At 38.7% G+C, this 20,349-nt stretch overlaps 2 protein-coding genes across 6 annotated transcripts in view; one reads left to right on the top strand and one right to left on the bottom strand.

The window, feature by feature from the left end:
- SLCO5A1 (solute carrier organic anion transporter family member 5A1) overlaps positions 1-8,365 on the top strand; it is a gene marked incomplete at its 5' end in the record, with an annotated part of 72,914 nt that extends 64,549 nt beyond the window's left edge. The window contains one exon of the mRNA XM_015652681.3: positions 619-8,365. Coding sequence (XP_015508167.1) covers positions 619-1,064 — 446 coding nt within the window. The remainder of the gene's footprint in view (positions 1-618) is intronic.
- A 2,689-nt stretch (positions 8,366-11,054) lies between these two features.
- Positions 11,055-20,349, bottom strand: part of SULF1 (sulfatase 1) — a 122,665-nt gene continuing 113,370 nt past the window's right edge. For 2 of the 5 annotated variants that reach the window (XM_015619821.3, XM_015619822.3), the window contains exons 21-23: positions 19,874-20,016; positions 19,645-19,768; positions 12,662-13,479 (exon numbers count right to left, since the gene is read on the bottom strand). In XM_015619821.3, coding sequence (XP_015475307.1) covers positions 12,662-13,479; positions 19,645-19,768; positions 19,874-20,016 — 1,085 coding nt within the window. The other 3 variants (XM_015619824.3, XM_019005696.2, XM_015619818.3) reach the window with 3 other exon arrangements.

Here is a 20,349-nt window from a genome sequence, read left to right as displayed (position 1 = left end):
GGATGTTTCAAACATATCTTAAAGATGTTGTATTTCTCGAGAAAGCAGGAGCATTCATTGGACTGGCTGCATTTTTAGCTGTCTTAGAAGTTAAAATCTGTTTCTTGGGAAGATCTATTCAAAAGGAAATTTGTAACCTTAATGGTCTTACTCCTTACATGTTCAAAAACATTTTGTGATCTTCAGTGCTTTTCCACCTTAATCTAAAAACAGCACCTTTCCCAGCTCATGGGCAAAGGATATTCAGCAGGTAATGCTGTGGAGATAATGTATCTCACCTTCTGTCTTCCTGGAAGCAAAACTGGATTTTTCTGGGGGGGACAAACAGCTCAAGAAGAACTGTCTGGAGTCAGCAGATTGAACTACCTGTTTTAAGGTGTTGCTGCATTGGCTTCTTTGAATTATTTCCCCTTTGTGGTAGGTTTCACGTGTGAGGTAAATAGTTCTGGTGGGAAGATTGGCTGGCTGCTTTTCCATGTCTTACATTTCGTGTGAGAACAGCAGTGTAGAAATCTCAAAAATGTTCAACCTACACTCTTTGGCTGGAGCATATAGTTTCTTTAGAAGTTCTCCACAATATGCTAACACGTATTTTTTCTCTTGCTATTTTTGTTTCAGCTTACATTCCCACTCCAATTTATTTTGGGGCTGTCATTGACACCACGTGCATGCTTTGGCAGCAGGATTGTGGCGTACAAGGGTCTTGTTGGGAATACGATGTCACCTCGTTTCGTTTTGTCTACTTTGGGTTGGCAGCTGCTCTCAAGTTTGTGGGATTCTTTTTTATTTTCCTGGCCTGGTATTCCATAAAGTGTAAAGAAGAACAACTGCAGAGACAGAGTTGGAGGGCTTCGCCGGTGAACACTGTGAGTGAGATGGTTGGACAAACTGGACCCCAACAAAACTATGCACGGACTAGATCCTGCCCTACCTTCAGTTCCCAAGGAGACATCAGTGTGGCACAAGGAATGAACTGCTTAGCACAGACCTACCCCGGCCCTTTTTCAGAAGCAATAAAGTCCTCAAATGAAAATGCATTGGAAGAAGTCACTGTTGAGATATAGACCCCTGGCTTGGTAACGTAATATTTAGTTTTGTTGGTTGACTTAGTTACGGCGCCTTGTAAAACACCTGTGCCTTCTATTTTTAATCTAAATGTAACACATGATAAAACCAACAAAGCTTGATGCAAACAACCATAATATAATCCTGAGGGCTGGATACCTCAAACCAACCTGAGTTCTTATTTCTCCCCTCCCAACAATGGAGTTTTAAAAATTGTGTTTGTAATTATTTCAGATGTGTCCATTAAATGTCCATGCTCTGATCTAATATCATTGTAAAGCTGAGGTGTTACGAACAGCATAAGTCAGTGGAAGAGTGACAAAAACTCATGTTGTTGATGTCTAGACTCACAAAAATGCTTAAATGTATTGTCAACTTCATATCCGCAAATTGTATTTTTAATAGATGAGTAATTACTGTGAGTTCTGCTACAAAGCACAACTGAACTTATTTAAACTATGCAACTTATTTGGATAATTGTATGTGCAGCAAATTAAGTTTAAAGCTTGCTTTTAAAGACATTACTGCAACTGAATTTGAAAGGGGCTATTTTCAGGCGTAATCATTAAAAAATAACATAAGGTTTAAAGTACTGTTAATAACATGTCAAGCCATACAAGAGTTATGCATCAGGTAATGTTTGCAAATGTTGAGTTGTAACATCTTTATCTTGTCCAAATGTGCATTAATTTTCACTTGATGGGATGTAGTCATTCTTCACAAAGTACATAGGATACTGTAATGCTTGAAGTAAAAAACTTCAGTATTGGTTTATAGTAACATTAGCATGTAGGAATCATACACACATACCAGAGCAGATATGTGCATATTTCTGCAATGTTATTTGGGTGGCTGTTACTAGCACCAAACCCATACTTCCCCGAAGAAGAAAGCAGCTGGTTAAAGCTTGATAGGAAGTTTGGCTGTCCTTCAGAATTGTGTGCCAGTCTAGTTCAGCTTCAGTGGGAGGGTCCTAAGGGAGAGCTGATGGGCTCGTCTGGGACCTGGCGGGTCCCTTGCAGCCTGCAGCGGCAGAGTTCAGGCTGCAGGAGTGAGCCACCCTCCAGGGGCTGCGAGCAGCCTGCCCACCCTGATGCCAGCTAGGAGGCTGTCCCTGTGCTCCTGACACCAGCCAGGCACTGAGCACCCTGACTCCCAGGGCAGCTGGGAAGGGAGGGCTGGCTCAGACACCCTCGTTTCTGCTACACTTCTGCCTCTCTGGCTGCCTGGTGCTGGGCAGACTGGTGGGACAGACATGGGGGTCCTGGTTGTCCTACACATCTGCCTTTCCTTTTCTCAGCTTCACTGAAAGCCCTTTTGAAGGTAAAGGGTGAGTTTGTCTCTCCTTTGGCCCTCCGAGTGAGGAGCTAAGAAGAGAAATTACTGGCAAGTGTGGACTCACAGGATGAGATGTGGCCTTTGCTTATCCAAATTACTGTAGTGTGTTCTCTCCCTGGGAGATGCTGAGACTTTCTGATCAAATGTGCTTGGCATTTCATTTCTTCCTCTTTGTAGCTTTGTAGCACCATGCTCATGAGGTACTAATGATGTCTGAAAAGGCAGAAAATTATGTCAGTCGGACACTGGGAAGTCAAGGCGGTACTGTGCCCTGCAGGGGAAGTCTTAGAAGTGTAGGAAATTAAAAAGCAGTCTTTTAAGAGGACTCGGTGATAGTCTAGTTTGGATTTTGCTGAGTAGAGAACTTGTGTGAAAATAAATAGGAAAGAGCAGAGCTTCTACATATTTTTTAACAGTTACTTCTGGTTTAATTTTTCAATTTAGAACATGTATTTCTATCAAATATTATATGGAACCAAGTTCTTGAAAATAAAGGCAGTACTCTCCTTGGCATCCATAGAGTTGTACTAGGAAGAGTAGATTCTCTTCTCTGCCTTTGCCAATTGCCTTTTGTCATCAGCTGGATCCTCTTGACCAGCACATTGGACTACCCATGGGGCTGCTTATTTCAGAATATCTCAGTCCATTTATGTCGTTTATAACAATTCTTACTCTTCCTGTCTGAAAACTCTGTTTCTTCTAATCCAAACATAGAAGAATATTGTTCTGATCTCTTCCTGTGATTTTGTCCATATGAACAGCTTTTTTTGGCTTAAGCCTGAGAATGTGTTTTCCTCATATGCAGCCACCAGATACGACATGTCCTTGGTCAGCACTCACTGCCTGAGATAATTGGCATCTACACTTCTTGTCATGAGTAATAAATTTCCTTGGCTCAAAGGTGTTTGGTATATATATATATATATATATATATAATATATATTTGCTGTAGGAGATCAAAATAGATGATAAAAATGTTTCCTTTTGCTTCAGTCTCAAATGCTTGTTGCATCAAGAATTTTCTACCTTGGCAATTGGCAAAGTATTAGGACAGAGTGTAACTGCAGCTCAGCACTTGTCCATTTTTATCACTTCCCCACTTTAATCATCACAGAGAGAAGTGAAGAGTGACAATCTTTTCAAATACCTCAGAAAGAGAGCATTTAGAGAATTGTAAAAGATTGAAAACTAATCATCTATCCCGATCTCTTATATTTCATGCCTGTGTGCTTCTGTTCCATACAAAAACCAAGGGAGAGCAGATTAGGATTGTCAAGAACTAATGGCACTGATGCCAAAGAATGAGAGTGATGGAAGTGACACTTCTGTAGCTACTGCTGTTTATGGGCTTTCAAGGGGTTTCAGGGCTGGTTACAATGGAGACCATCTATTTTTTAGGATATCTCGACCCTTTGACTTCTGAGAACATTCATATTTCCTAAATGTTTGAAAAAGTGGAATGTAGAAAGAAATGTTAACTTCAGAAATACTGAAAAAGCCTTCTTTGCATGCTTTCAATTTTAATTTTTATTTAGAAATTAAATTTTAATTTTTCTTTGAGAATTACATGCAAAACAAAATGTAATTCCTTACTTTTCAAAGAAATTTCTTCCTGGTTTTAGGTATGGATAATTTTGGCAAGGCAAATAAATTTCTATAAAATCAATTAAGTCAGCATCCTCTGAAAGAAGAAAATACCCAAACTCTGTCCAGTTTTTGATTGATTCCTGGAGGAGAGTTTCTCCTGAGTAATCTATAACAGTGTAAACTAAGCCAATAAAGGTATGCAGGGGAAACACATTCACTTCCTAGAAATGTCAATTCCAGCATTGTCATTGACTGGTATATGGACTGAGACCTGCTGAACAAACCCAAGTCACCTGCCTGCAGCTTATCAGCCAGTGATAACGTGAAGCAGCAACATCTGGTGATGATCTAAGTGCCACCATGCCCTCATAGGGACACACTAACTCCCTCTTCCACCACTTAGTCATGATTTAGAGTGAGGAACATCAGAGTAGCCCAAATACATGGACTTGAGTGGACAGGTTAATTGTCCCTGCTTAGCCTCCCATTCACCCTTGTTTCCTCAAAAAGGAGAAAACTTCAGAATGGATGCAGCCATGGCTTTGGGCGCTTATGAATGCACCACCCTTAGGAGATAATCAGTAAATTATTATTCCAAGGCTGGAATAATCTGGAGAGTGGGACTCTCCATGTTTCCAGTTTTAGTCAAAAGCATTCTGGTTTTAGTCTCCCTTCTTCCCCTTGAGCATACTGGATAAAATATGTTACAATTTGGAACCAATGACATTTTATAGCCTTTCAGGAGAGTGTGAGAAGCTGCAAGAAACTTCAGTTATTATGGTGCAATTTGTATTTATTCGGAAACTTTCAGTTCTTTGTCCAGTCTATATATCTTTAAAAGTGCATGTAGCAACATTCAGAACTTACTGTTATGTGAATGAAGGCACAAATCTCCTACTAGGTATTAGAAATGTACATTTGAAAAGTCCTAAATTAATTGCAAACACTTCACTATAGTGTTTTCAAAAATATGTTTTTAATATTTCTTATTGATTTGTAGTATTAGCTATTCATTCATTATGTATCTGATCCAGAAGAACACTTACATATGTGGGTAAATTTATATATTTAAGCAATGCACTTGAAAATAATGCACATATGTACGTATGGCACTGAATCCTGTCTGCATTCAAAAAGAAATTCCTTTATCCAAAGAATATTTCTGGGTTAGTGTCTGCCCCAGGGATTCAGTGGTAATTATAACCAGAGTAGCACAAAGTAGCACTTGAGTACCCTCCTGTGGCATTCAGGTGTGGCTACTTACATAGCCAGCAACGGAGGAATGCTGTCATTTTCAAATAGAATTCGAATTCAAAATATTTTATGGGAATGGTCTAAGATTCATTCTCACTCTTCCTGCCATTCACTTCTTTTATGGATTTGTGTGTGAAAACCTGTGTGCTAGATGGGGAGATAGATTAAATAAAGGCACCCTTCTGACCTTAGAGCCAGTGAAATTGCTCAAGTGATGCTGCAGGCTCAAATTGTGCCCTTTCACAGGATTTGGACCTAGAGGTTCAGATGGCACATTGTCAGTATCCCGCACAAAACGGAGCAGAGCACTGCCTGCTCAGTGGAGCTTCAGAGAGCATGTCTGGGACAGGGGTCAGCACCTTCTGCACTGTTCTTGTGGGTTTTTCCCCAAAATGCCTGAATAAATGCTGCCTTACTACACTTTTCTGTGCATGTGATAGCACAGCTCTTCATGGTGTTTTATTGACATAAAACTGATGATAAATAGGTCCAAGGTGTCTTACTGCTATTTTAGAGCCAGATTCTTGGTCTCACCAGTCCAGTGTTGAGGCTGAAGAACTAGGCCGTATCTTGTGTTGGAAGTTAGCAAGCTGATGCTTTAGCAAGTGTGTATGAACTAGGGAATATCAAGCTTGTTTAGCTTTTATACTCTAGTCACTGGTTATTACTACTGTTTTTGGAGATTGAAGACAAAAAACTTCCTAAACAGGTTTATCTTTTTCTGTTTTTTCAATAATCTGTCTTTTACAATGGCTTAGGAGATGCCATGCTGCATGCTTCACAATCTGGGTTCCCCCAGCTGAAACCATCCAGCTGTGGTTGCTTTGCAGGGGCTTAAAACACAGAGATTTACCAGGACTGCGACCTGCATCGTCATTGCTTTGGACAGAGTGTTTGCTACTTAGAGATTAAACCTGTAATCAGCACATTTCAGGTTCTTCACATACTGGACTTGATTCTTTGGATGTTTTCATCACTTCAGAGTGCTTAGAAAATGGGCAGTCAACATCATGGTGGTAGATTTATTCCTTGATAGGGAATTAGGGCTTGGTTCTTCTTTTAACATCTTGTTTGACAAATAATTAAAAAAGATTGTATGTAAACATTGTCACAGAGTAGAGATGTGGAGGCTTCAGTGTGAGGACAGAGTTATGGCCAAGGTTCACATGATTTGTCTCCTTTACACTGAATATCACTAATACATATTACTTCGTGGCCAAAGGTTTGAAAGCCTACCTGATCCTCAGGAATGATTTTTTTCCTGTATTTTCCTCATAATTTATTGTGTAAATTAAGGAGGAAAGTTAATACTACCCATGTCCTGTGACCATATCAGTTACATTAAACTGCAGTTAATAACTGCAATAAATAATTTTATCAGTCATCCCTCCAGTCCTTCAGTTCAGCTATTTCTTTTTTTTGTTAATACAGCCTATTAAACATGTAGCTCTGCAATTTCATAGTAGCTCCAAAGTCTTCTTGACTTCAAGTGTTACAGAATAGATGCTTGTTAATCCAGGTTTTATTCTACTTTTCTAATTATTGCATTATCAATTGTGTGTATTGTATTTTTTTTTTTATTTTTTCAATCTCAAACCAGTTGTCACAATGTTATCCTGTAACAATGTTTTGTTCATTACATTGAATAGGTGAAAAGCTGTGGAATTAATGAAGGGCTATAAAAAGCATCCAAAATATTGTTCACCTTGAGGAAGGGTGAGACATCTTGATAATCTCTGGACAAAAGACTAAACAACACTGTGGTGCTAATAGGTACTGAAGTATTTTATGATGTATTCACTATGACTTAAATGACATATTCAAGGCATGTCAATGATGCAACTGCATGTGTTTCTCTTCCTAAAGTCTGGACTGCTCTGACAAAGTCAGTGTTTGTAATTCCTGGTGGGCCAATTCCTACCTAGCTCTTTCATAATTTCAGGAGTTTGTGTGGGATTTGGCTCAGCAATATTAGGTAAAGTAAAAGCTACACAGACCACAGAAGTCTAGTGTGGAATGTATTCAGCCTGCTGTAGCATGTTACTTTATTTAGTTGCTTCGCATAAGCAGGGGCTAAATATAAATTCTGTAGTAATGATAAGAAACACTGGACTAAATTCTGGAACCACTTAACCAAGAAATATTAGCAAGCATTTGAACTAAAATGAAGATTGAGGTCTGAAATATGAATGTTCTTTCATGGAATATCAGAAAAAGAGGGGTAAAATAAGAGCAAATTCTATCTCTAGGAATGAAAAAAGAAAAAATCTGGCTGACTTTAAAGTGAGCTATGATTTACAAAAGGGGAGTTTGGTTTTAAAATCTTGAAGACAAAATTTCCATTTTGAATTCTGAACCATAATTGTTTTGTGTTATTGTGCCTGGGCTGCTCATGTAGGGCAGGTGTCTGTATTCTAAAAAGCACTAAAGCACTAATAGCACTAATCACACTTCTGACCACCAGGCCAGAAACTTTGCCTCTGTAGCAAACTCCATAATGGAAAACTTGGAGGGAAATTTTCGAATGAAACAAAAAAATACATACAAAATGATCCAAAGCTGAGTTTTAATAAAAAAGAAGAAAATTTTGCGTCTGTGAGATTCACAGTTGAGTGGAGGCTCTCCTGAGAGAAGACCTGCTCTTTTCACCAGCTGAGCACATGGGAGCTTGGTCCCTGGCTGCAGTGCATACCTCTACCAAATGATCTGTGCAGAACAGCAACAGTCTGGGTAGTATTGTAGGAGCATGGAATGGGCACACTGCCTGTAACTGTTTAGTTTTTAAAAAACTCATTATTAAGCAAATGTGTAGAGTATTAAGGAAATTTGTAGAGTATGTCTGATGGTATGAGTGTGTGGGTGCTGTGCTGTGGTAAAAAGAGAATAATTGGTTTATGCTGCTTATTTTTGCATACTTTATGCTCTTTCTTCCTTTTTTTTTTTTTTTTTTTTTTTTTTAATTTATATTTATTTCTCAGCAGAGCTTAGAGTAATTTTAAAGTTATATAACCCATGATTTAATGAAACCTACTGTCAGCATCTGTTGTAAACATGTGTTTACAAAACAAACTCTTGAATACTTGATACTTGGAAATAAAAAATAGCATATCATGCGTGTTGATTTTGTCCAGATCCTCTTTGATTTCAAAGTAAGATTTACATGTTTTCATTTCCAGTACATACAACCACACAAAAAAGCATGATCCCCCTGCATGTCACCAGTGTCCAAGAGCTGTTAAGCCAAGGAAAGCGGATGAAATCAGATTCAGAGCACATCTCCGGTGGCGGTGGAAGGTGAGGAGAAGCAGCCCCGGCTGGAAGCCCAGGGAAGGGTGGAGGCTGAAGGAGAGGCGCTTGTGTCGCGGCTCTGCACTGACACCTGCTGCCCTGCCCGAGCGGCTGTGCACACACTCCGGGCTGTGACTGCATCCCCTCAGCTGTGACACACCATTTCTGAAATGACCCTCTGGCTTGTACCCTATTTACTGCACATCGGTTCTCACTGAAAAATTATGCCAGAGCACACAAACAGGATTGGGTTTTGCTGGAACTAAAGGAAGAAGTTTGTTACAACATCACATGTACCCAGGCACCCACGGCTGCTCAGGGCTCAAGTCTATTCCTGGGCAGATCTTCCTGGGACAAGGCTGTTGTGCTTCTCAGCCTTAGGTGTTTCACACAGATCCTCTCTGACTGTGCTTGTGTGACCTCATGTAGACAGCTGCAGGCATTTCAAGGGATTTTGGCTGGGAGAGCGAAGGTGGTCTGTGCTCAGACCTTCCCTCAACAGTCACAAAAACCTACAGGTGGCTGAACTCCAGAATAATGCTCTGATCTAAATGCTTGTCTGATTGTTTTTTTTTTTCAAAGCTGCTAGTGTGCATTTACCTCAGTAACAACAGGATTCACCTGCTGATAACAGCTCTGAGTCATGTCCCTGCCCATGGTGGGGTTGGAACCAGAGGATTAGTAAGGCCACTTCTGACCCAAGCCATTCTGTGATTCTACATCTAGTTCTGGAACAGAAGCACTACACATCTTTTCTCCTCTGCAGTGCTTCCAGTTGCTAGGTGGTCTCAGAAAGTGTCTCACACTGTCCAAGGATGCAAGGACAATTGTGGCTGCCTTATCTTGAATTCCAGATGAAACTTTTAACATAACATTGCTACCTCCCGAAGATGTGCAAGTTTTAAAGTTCTTCCTGTCCATCTCCAGGGGCCCTTCACAATTAATGAACTATGTACTGTCTTTCAGAATAGACACATCTCTATGGCTTTGCAGATCACATAAAGCCACAAAGGTCATTCTCTTGGCCCTCCCCCATGTGAGCAGCACTTGCTAGATTGAGGCACTCGCTTCATTCCTGAGCCTGCAACTGCCTATGGAAGTTTCCTGACGTGCACTGCTCACGGGTTTGACTGCCTCAGCTCTGGGACAAGAATACTGTGCAGAAAAAAATACAAAGTACACTGCTTGGGCTGCATACTTAAGAGATACGACAGGTTTTGGCCTCTAACTTGGTTTAGTTTTATATTTGGTGCATGTTTCCATGAGAGCAAGGAGCAGAGCTCATTGCTGTCTCTACCTCTTGCCTGCAGAATGAGTGTCCTTTATACTTTCTTTCCTCCACACTCCTCCTGTGACAGACCTTGTAAAAAAGGCTCCCACCTAGTTTAGACAGTAGGACACTGTTTAGGTGACAGTTTAGATGACTGAGTACTGTCCTAGAAAAAGGAAGTTAGACAACTTTCAAACCAGTAAGATGCTCTTTCTTCCATTTCCTGAATGAATACTTCAAGCTCTCGGGTAAGGAGGAAGGACAAGTGGGGTGAATCGATGGACCACACTGTTGCACACCTCTACCTTTGCCCCAGCATTAAGAGAGAAAGCAACTTGCTCGGTTCTGTCAAAGAACTGTACTTTCAAACTATGTAGGGTACATTGTTGGTGCTGGATAATTCCCTGCATAAAGAAGAGGTGGTTGTATGGGACCTACAGTTTGCTTTTGTCCTTCAAATCTTCCCAAGCTCCCTGGCTCAGCCTGCTGTGCACCCTGCTTAGAGATACACCCTGTGCTTGCCAGTGTGCTTTCAGGGCTGACTTTTGTCAGGGCTCTCTCTGACATTGCAGTGACTGCTTTTGGAACACTTGGATTCATCCACTTTCCCGATCCCCACAAACATCACCTATAACTTCATGTCTGCAGGAGCATCAGCGTCTATGTAAAAGAAAGAAGAGTTCAAGAAGCACAGATTCAGAGGCTGAGTTTAGGTATGAAAGTAATCTTATTCACAGGCCATCAAACAAACACAGAGTTCATGTAAGAGAGAATTTAGCTTGAAAGCTAAATTCTTTTTCATGCTGACTCTTGTACAAGGAGACACAAGTCCTGACTAGGGATGTGGGGTTCACTCTTGATGAGAGCTGCATGTCTGGTGTGCAGTGCTTTGCTGTCACAGGGAGAGCTGTGCAGGGAGGAGAGAAAGCAGCAAAGACAGGGCTCCATGAAACATTGCATTACTTCTGGGACCTGCTGGTTGTGCAGCTCAGTGCATGGAGTTCAAGGAAGAAAGGACCAGATGAATTTGAAATTAAAAAAAAAATTAAAATCACAGCATGTCTTAAACAAAAGAAAATATATATTACTCACATCTCCAGGAATAATTTATACCTAACTGAATGTTGTGTGTTATTTTGTTACCTGTTGATTTTAATGTATATGGATTCTTAAAACTGAAACTGTTAACATATTTTTGGAATAAAACTTACTCAGGAGGAAAACTGGATCATGTGGACTTCTCTGAAGCAGGTAAAGTAAAACACTTTTTATTTCAAGAAATATTGCTTCTAGACTTTCCCGAAGCCAGAATTGTACTATAAAAGTATCACAGAAATATTATACAAGATTTAAAAACACAGTTTGTATCCTAGTAACTTAAAACCCATGTACAAATAGCATCATTCATGACCATAAATACGTTTTTCTATCAATCAGCCCATGACACATACATCAGATAAAGAACTAGTAATTTTAACATATTTACAGAGTCCATCAAAAAGACTGCTTCTTAAAATTATTAAAATCCTACTAAAAGAATCTCCTTTTTAAAAAGTTTCAACTTAAAATACAATGTAATGGATGTAAGTTTAACCTGCAGTGCTTGCAATAGCAAAAAAAAAAAAAATTAACTACACTAAATAACATGTATCAGGTAGGAAACACACTCGTGAGTTGGACACTGTGGAATTACGTCTGTTTGAGGTAATTCTCTTCTGTTGCTGTTGTGATAATTATTTAGAAATTTATAAAAAAGCTGGGGAAAATATTGAGTTATGAATAATACAGATTTTCAAAGTCATTTTTATATTATACTTCATACAATTTAATGTTTGGTAAAGTTCAAGAGAAAATTTAGAATACAACAACAAAAATTATAACTAAACTACTATTTTTTACCCACATGTGCCTTTTGTGTCTAAAATATTGGAAACCTAACATGATTTTATCATTCCCTTTAATGCCTGTTCAAAATGAAAAAAGAATTTAAGATTCAAAATGATAATAATGCTTTCAAGATATTGCTCAGAATAAAAAAAACCAGGTGGAGCGACAAAAACATTTATGAACTGATGTAAACTTTTCTACCAGTATCAGAAAAAAGAAAAAAAAAAGTCAGAAAAATTAATGGCATTTTAATACTGACAGTATCATCATATAGGGAAACAATCCAATTTAAATGAATCCTTCTACAGTTAACAATCATTAGCCATACCTTTCTGAGAGTAAATTTAATAAAGCAACAAAAAACATGCAATATTTTTGCTAAAAATAATATTTAAAGAGTCTGTCCACAGTCCATGGTGTTTGCCACTTTCAGGTCAGTCTGTTTATTGGTTTCACAATTTCATAAGACAACAAGCAAACTAAGAACCTGTATTAGATAGGTATTAGATACATAAATGGTATGGCATACAGGTTTTAAAAGTGCATTTTACTTGAAAGCATGGCATTAAGAATTGCCAGTGGTTAAAATAGTTGATGGAAAAGACATTATGCAGGCATACTGGGTGAACTGAAACACTCAGTCATGGTGGGATCATTTGGAAACAGAGAAAGTGACTTGGACATCCTTTTTGAAGAAATAATTTTTATCTTTCAGAAAATGTGCTACTGCATTTGGAAGTTAACACTGTTTCTTTTAATGGAAAACTGGAAATCTTGCTTCCCAGTGTGGAGAATTACAGTGAGAGCATGTGCATGTGAATTAAAGAAAATGCACAGAGACAAATACTGAACTGGGCTCAATTTAGCTGCAAAACGTATCTACAATAAACATGGAATGTCAGTTGTCTTGATTACCTTTATTAGTTTGCTAATAAGAAAAAGGAGAACTTATTTAACGGTTTACAACTTTATCTAATCCAAGGAGAGTGGAGCTGAGGCACTGCCTTCTGCATTTAGGATTTGTGAACTTTCTCCTGCAAGACTCTGTTTGGTTTTTTTAAAGAAAGTTCCTTCTTCCTGGGTACTGACAGATGAATCCCTAATGGATATGTTTACAGTCTGATGAACGAAGGGTTCATCAGACCTCATGGGAAGATACATTTGATCTTCAAATATATCTTCCACAGTGTCACTATCCTGATGAATGTCTTTTTGAGGAATGCTGATGGGCTGTAGCATGAAGCTGTGCCGGGACTCCAACTCTATCAAACCGTTTCCACTGAAATCCATATCAAAACGGTCCGATTGTTTATCTTCCATCCATTTCTCAGCTGGATGACTATTTCTCCAGTGTGCATCATTCAAACTACTTTTCTCAGGAATATCATTGTTTAATTCAAGTTTCCTCTCCTGACTTAAATTCACCGTGCTCAAAGCAAGGGCTGCAAAGTCTGTTGGCGCAATAAGCTGCAACTCTTCCGCAGTCAGGCCGCTGGATTCCTCAGCAGAGGTCATTTCCACCAAGGTGAACGGCGTGGATGATTCGTCCCCATTGCTTCCAGCAGTGTTGTCCTTGTCTGGTTCATTTTGCTGGTAGTAACTGTTCAGCAGTGCAAACATTCTATCTACATCCTTCAAGTAGTTAGTCCAGTCAGCCAGACTAAGTCTAAAGTTGTGTCTGTATTCATATACACTTTCATTCACACTGTACAAGTCTTCCAGTCCTTGCCAGTCAATGTCGCCAGTGAAACTGGGCAGCTTAGCCTTCCCATCCATCCCATAATTGTCCTCTGTTGAAAGAAAGAATAAAGCCTACTGATGAACACTATTAAAGGTGCAAGCAAAGCTTCCATGTGTGTTTCTACTTGAATTGGCTTGAAAGCACCACTGCTCATACAGTAGGTAGCTCAAAGTGTAAGACACTCCATCTCTTCTGTCACCAGCTGAATGTTTCTGGCCTTGGATGTGCTCACAGCCCCTGCTAAACACACAGCAAGAACTCCCTGTCTCCTGATACATCCCTGGGCTGAGTGAAAAAACAACAAAATCTGGTCTAATGGGGCTTTGTGGTGTCACTCACAGATCAGTCTTTCCTCTGATATTTCAAAGCAGGAAAGATGTTTCAATGAACAAATAATCCATCTGCCTTTCTTGAGCACTCCAGCAAAATATGCAATAACCAAACACTGGTTAAGTGTAAAAGAGGGGACTAGCTCTGAAAGCCATTGGTGACCTGAACTTCAATGCCCTCATGAGTTTTGTTTCTGGGTAGCTTAAAAAATGTGGTCTACAAACTAACCAGACACATTTTATTTAGTAAATGATAGCCAAAGGGGGTTTTAATCTGTTTTGTAAACATACATTTTAGTTTGCATGGAGCAATTATGGGAAATAAAAGCTGTAAAAAATTGGTGTGAATTAATTTATAGGACTGCACCACTTTGTAAAATAGTGTGAAATATACACAGAGAATCTTCTTAAGGTTTTGTTTTTTTAAAAAAAGCTTTCAAAGAAAATATCAGCCTTTTCAAATAATAAGTCTGAATAAAGGGCATAGATATGGGTCTATAAGTAACAACAGAGCTGTGTTTTTTATTCATTACAGCCAGAAAATGCTAAGTCACAAAAGAAACCCATTTCAAAAGTATTTTAAAAATTCGCTACAGCAACTATAGTGACTCAGATTATCACCTGTGATGTGAAGCCCATGTTATACTGAAAAGTAACATTGAACAGCACCATTTTATTTGATTCATAATACCTCTTCTCGTACCTAACTGAATTCATGGGAAAGATTTTATCAGCAAGGTGGTCTACAAGGGAAGACGAATCAAGCAATGCAAATGTTTGTCAGGGAAAGTGACAATTCTGGCCTTACAAATGATATTGCAGGCAATCTTTAGTAGTTAACTCACTGATAACAATTTATTCTCTTCATGAAAATTGTACAGACAGGTAGTAGCAATTACTTTAGAATTTCAAGTGGTACAGTCCAACCATGTAAATGGAGCTCAAAACCTCATCTATACTGAGCCCTGCATCCCCAAAGATGGTTCTTGGCATCTCTTAATTTTTATTTTAAGTTGTCCTTTCTCATTATTCAAGTAGAACAGAAGATATAATTTCTGTCTATCATAGATTACATTCTTTGCTTCTTACTAGCTTGGGATTTCACAGTAAAAGAATTTCTCCAATATTTAGTCCATCATATGGAAGTCAGAAAAATACCATTACGGTCAGAAAAAAACCTTGAGATTTTCTTACAATGTGAGGCCTTACTCTGCTCCCACCAAAAGAAGATCACTTTCCTTGTTTGAAAACAGATTTGAATCTTTGCTCTTAATTGAAAATAGTTTGCAACCTAAAATTTAAGTATTTTATTTTTTAATCAAATCTAGAATTTTTTTTTTTGCAAACATTTGACAATCTTTCTGATCCAGGAAGAAACAAAAGCTTTTTGGACTTGGTAAAACAGCTATGACAGAGCATCTTCTTTCTTTCCTGAAGTAGACAAGAGATCATGGCATGGCCCCATGAGAGACATCTTTGTAAGTCAAATTATGGATAATTTGTTTCCTGAAACAAAAGATAATTAAGTACCACAGAGATTTCAAGAAAGAAAGTTTACTATTCTCATGCTTAGAGGCATAAAGGGCCCTAGAAAACATCATGAAGAGGGTCTGCTTTTGCAAGGAATTTAGTCACTAAACCCTCTAAGATATTAACCACACTGCAAATGCAAGAATATTTAACTCTTTATGTCATTATTTTTAGTGGCAGTGTTTGGGGTTTTTTTTTTGCCAAGTCAGAGCCTGTATAGGAAAACAAGCTGTTGTAGGGACAGTCAAGTGGGTTGGTATGTTACAGCAGGAACTGAAACAGAAGTGATGCTGTTTGACTGGTAACAGGTTTAGGGACAGACCAGGGGACTGAGGGGCAAAGCAGGAGCCATAAATGTGCATTTATGCCCAGGAGGGTCTCTGCTGCCCATCCTGCAGGGGGACAGAGGCTGGGGCTGGGTGTCAGGTTGGGCAGTGGGGAAGTGAAGAGGAACAGGGTTTCTGAGGAGGCTCAGCAGCAGAGCAAATGGGGTTGTGCTGCACAGGAGTAAGATCAGCAAGGAGATTGCAGTGCTCCTACAAAATAGCTGGAGGACTGAGTCAGAGCTACATGGTCCTTCACTCTGGATCTATTTTTTGCTCTCTAAATGTGGCACTGTTTCTGCTGTCTCAGAGAAGTGTCATAGCTGCGAAGGCACTGGGAGTTGTTCCATGATCTTTGTGTCACACAGAGGAAAACAACTTGTTTGGAGACAGAGATAATTTGTATTCATACATGTTAAACGAACAGGGAAGCAAATTCTTAAGGTCCTAGAGCTATTTTGGTTGACTGAGAAAATTACTTCACAGTTTAGTTCCACAACTTGCAGTAAGCATGAAAAGTTTTCCACTGAAATTAAAGCAGAGGGAAGAGGAGAGGAAAGAAGAGGTTTTTTCCCCTGTAAGAAATTTTGTTACAAATAAATAGGAAATGGGAAAGTGCAGATGAGTTGCATTTGAGAAACAGCATGGCACTGGTTTCCTTGATCAACAGTTTGGAATTTCTCAGCTATGACATAGATCCAAAAGAGAAAAAAAAATACGTTGCTAGCTGTTCACAGGAAAACCTACTCTTTTTTTTTTATTTTATTGTTTGATTGTTTGTTTGTTCATTTTTAGATCAAGCTTTAGTTAAGCTTCACTATCCATTTATGCTACCCTGGCATCCTCTATAATGCCATCTGTGACTGTTTTATCTCAAAACTAATAAGAGATTTGAATATTTCTCTTTTGAGACTAAAGGCAGGTGGGTAAAATCATATCTTTGGTGGCCTTGACAAACTTCAGACAGGCATGAGAGCAGAGAGGAATGTGCAGTTCACACATCCTGTTATCAACCACATCTGCAGAGCCACACTGTCATGGGGCAGAGGTGACACCAGCTCTTCCCTGCTGAAGCTCTTTCTCTCTTTGTGCAAAGCAAACAGCATTATAGTGGCCATTTCCCAGAACATGGGCCTGTTGTCCCAGTGTTTTACTGCAGGCAGTGCTTTACTAGCTCAGGGCATTCTGAACAGGAAACAGGTCTGAGTGGAGAATCTACATGATCTGAAGGAAGCCTAAGGAGCAGTTCAGATGACTTTCCATTGTTATTCCATTTGTTCTCTTTGGGCAGCAACAAAAGGATCCTCTAGTAGATAGTTGTAGTGGTTTCTGATAAAGGTGGTTTGTTAATTTATTTTTTTCTATGTTTTTGTTTTTTGTTTAATTATGTTTTGTGTAAGAAAAGAAAAACATTCCACCAAAATGGGGCTTGAACCGAAATGTTGAAGCCAGGCATCTGTGTAAATTGAGAAACTGGGTGTCTGGAAAGTCATGGCACAGAACAATATCGCTTGTGATATATTATACCTGCTATTTATCACAGTAGCAAAACATTTATTGTATTTATTGTATGTCCTTTGTTATCAGAAGTTAAAATGTTTTTGTTGCTAAACAGTGTAGGAAGATATAATTTGAAGATTAATCCTGTGTGCTCTACTATTTCATATAATCCTACAATTCAAAAATGCCATTTCTGTTAGATCTGTAGTTAAAATGAGGAATGCTTACTTACAAGAACTCCTTCTAATGAAAAACTTAAAAGCATAATTACAGGGATTACTTTCTATCATTGCAGCAACCAGTTCCCACCAGGCTGTAATGAGCAGTGCAAACATAGGGCTACAAACCAAATGAAAACTTATATTTTCCTAGATCCCAAAACTACTCAGCTGAAAAAATACAAAATTGGCTGCAAAAGAAAATTTAGCTGCTTAAATTGGAGATCTATACGTTGAAATACATTATCTTAATTGTTCTCTGACTGCTGGAAACTAATGACAAGGTTATTTTCAGAAGACTCTGTGAAAAAGGTTGTATGTAGACTTGTATACCCCTTGGACTCCCTTGTTTACTTTTCATGTAAGCAAGTTTCAAGTATATCAGCAGCTACTCTTCCAAAGTGTATAGAGATGAAAATGTATAAAACTGATAAACTGTGAAAAGGAGTCCACTCTAAATATGACACTCCACAGATGTTAATCTGTTTTTCACCCTGAGAACAAGTACTGCTCAATGAACAGCAAGTGCAGTACTGTTAAGACCTACAGTTCTTTTCATTCTCTTCAAGTTTTTGCTTTGTGTTTGTCTGGTTTCTCCACCAGAAGACACAGGGCTCTACATGATAAACATGTAGGTACAATAAGTATACTTTTAAACAGAAAAATGCATTTTCAAAGGGCTGTCATGTATTCCTCAGGTTCAAGTGTTAGGTTTAAAAAAACCTCACCTGGTGCCTTTCCTCAGTTCAAATAATACAACCTTTTAAGGAAATTTAATTTCATGCTTGTCTGATCTGGTCCCAGCCCAAAAGAGCTTCATCTTTCTGCCACACTTAAATTGAACTCTCCTGCTGGCTTCTGAGCACAGGCTGCTCATACTGAGCACTGCTTCTGCTTAAAGAGGTACCTGCCAACATTTCTGAAAACCAGTGAAAAGATTCTGCTTTCCTTCCATAGGTTTGACTAGGTTCTTTGTGCCTCAGAAAGCCTTTTAACCATACTTAGCTTACATTTAAAAAGTAGCTGTGAAGACTTACTAAATAAAACCAGAAAAACACCTCCAACCCATCCAAAATCAACACGAGAGCAACCCAAAATAGGTGATTCTTTCTGTGTAATTTTCCTTGGGCAAACATCTAAGGAGTACAGGCACAAAATATGAGCTGCATGAAGTCTTGCTATGACAATGAGCTACATTAAATGCAGAATGGTAGATCTAAAAAACAATGGCCAAGTTCAGTGTAGGGTAGTTAGAAAATGCATGCATCAAAAGCTATGCTGTGTGCAACATGGCAGGATACAGACATTAGTTGAAATGGACCGAGTCATGCAATTATTTGGAAAGAAGCTGCTGAGGAGAATAAAAAAGTGTGGATACCTGTGTGGATCATAGCTTCCTCCATCTTTATTTCCTGATATAGGAAAATACAAGAGTAACTTTTGTTAGTGTTTAGAACTTGTAAAACCATTCAAAATGTAGTTTTCCATGCACAGCATCTAATTCCTAAAAAGAAATGTACTGTGTTAAATAAAGACAGAGCTGCAGTCCAACAAAGATTTCCTGGAAGTTTTACATAAAAGAACTGAAAACCCACAGGTTTTCAATAATAATAAAACCCCCAAACAATTAGATATTTTAAAAAACAGAAACTTTTTTAGATGTAGAAAGAGATACAAAGAGGCAACACCACAAATCATGTAGAACGGAGCATTCCTGTGAAAAAATAATAAATCACAATGTTCAATCAACCAAAGTTAAGTGCAATGAATTCTAGAGACTTGAAGTAAAAATACCAGCTTTGTTTTACTCAGGGACTCTTGTAAAGAGATGTTGCTTTCTTCAAAAATGAAGGAGACTACTGGTGATTAGAAGTTTGCAACATAAGTCTCAGTTGTGGTTAAGGAACCTGAAGTTGTTCACATAGACAGAGAGCATTTGAAATAAACACAGAATTTACTACCTCACCTGATACTGGGAGGCAAAACTAATGAAATAAACCCTGCAAGAGAGAAAGGAGTTATGGCTGTGAAGATCTGCATGCGGCTGTTATTGATTAGCTCCAATAACAATATCCCTTCTGCTGCATTTCTGTAAAATGATGGGTTTTGCCATCAATATCTGTCAAGAATAACCTGTGCAGACTTGCAAAGAAGCCTCCTGGTCATGCAGATGTGCAGGATTGGTGTATGGGGATAATTCCAAATTGTTCAGAGCAACATGTAGGAGAGTAACACTTCATGGATACAATTAAAACTTTAGTAGATGAAAACAATGTTAATGAAATGGAAATAAACACTGCTATTTCTCTTGTACCTGTTTCAAGTCCCTTTGGCCTTGGATTGCACTGCTTGTAACCTTGACAACTTCGCAGTTCCATGAGCTGGATGTGTAATTGATTCAAAATGCCTCTTTCCACTGTGTGAACTGTGTTGGTCAGCTGAGAAAGAGAGGAAGGAAGGGAAACAATGCTTGTTAACAAAAAATTAAGGGAACCCTGGAGGAGTCTGGTGAATGACATTTTGTAACAGGGAAAGGGTTTTACCTGATAGGGATCAGTGTTCATATCAAAATATTCCAAGAAGCCAGTTGCAAACTCACAAAACAGAAAATTGTGGGTGTCATTCACTGTTCGCAAACACCAGTAAGTGTTGTTGTTGGAGCTTGTGCAAGCACAGAAAGAGCCCACTGTAATTAAATAAACAAGTCATTAGTTTTCAGTCAAAAATAATATGCTTATTTTTTCTACTAGTACCTTTAATCATAGTAATAAAATACTAGCATTGCCTTAGGTTTTTATGTAGATTTATTTAGATTTGGGTATTGCAACTAGCTGTGAACAGTGTCCATATTTTGAATAGACTTAATAAAAATAGTAATGGTAGCTCTTCTTTAAATTGTGAACCATATCAAAAGAACATTTTTCTACCCCATGACTGTTGCTGGAGCATTGCCAGAATGCACAGCAATGTGGGAACTTTTTTCATAACATTTTGTTACTCCGCAGTTAAAAAGAAATTA

The sequence above is a fragment of the Parus major genome, chromosome 2 (assembly GCF_001522545.3).
Source record: "Parus major isolate Abel chromosome 2, Parus_major1.1, whole genome shotgun sequence".
NCBI lineage: Eukaryota > Metazoa > Chordata > Aves > Passeriformes > Paridae > Parus > Parus major.
This window is presented reverse-complemented; position numbering and strand designations above follow the sequence as displayed.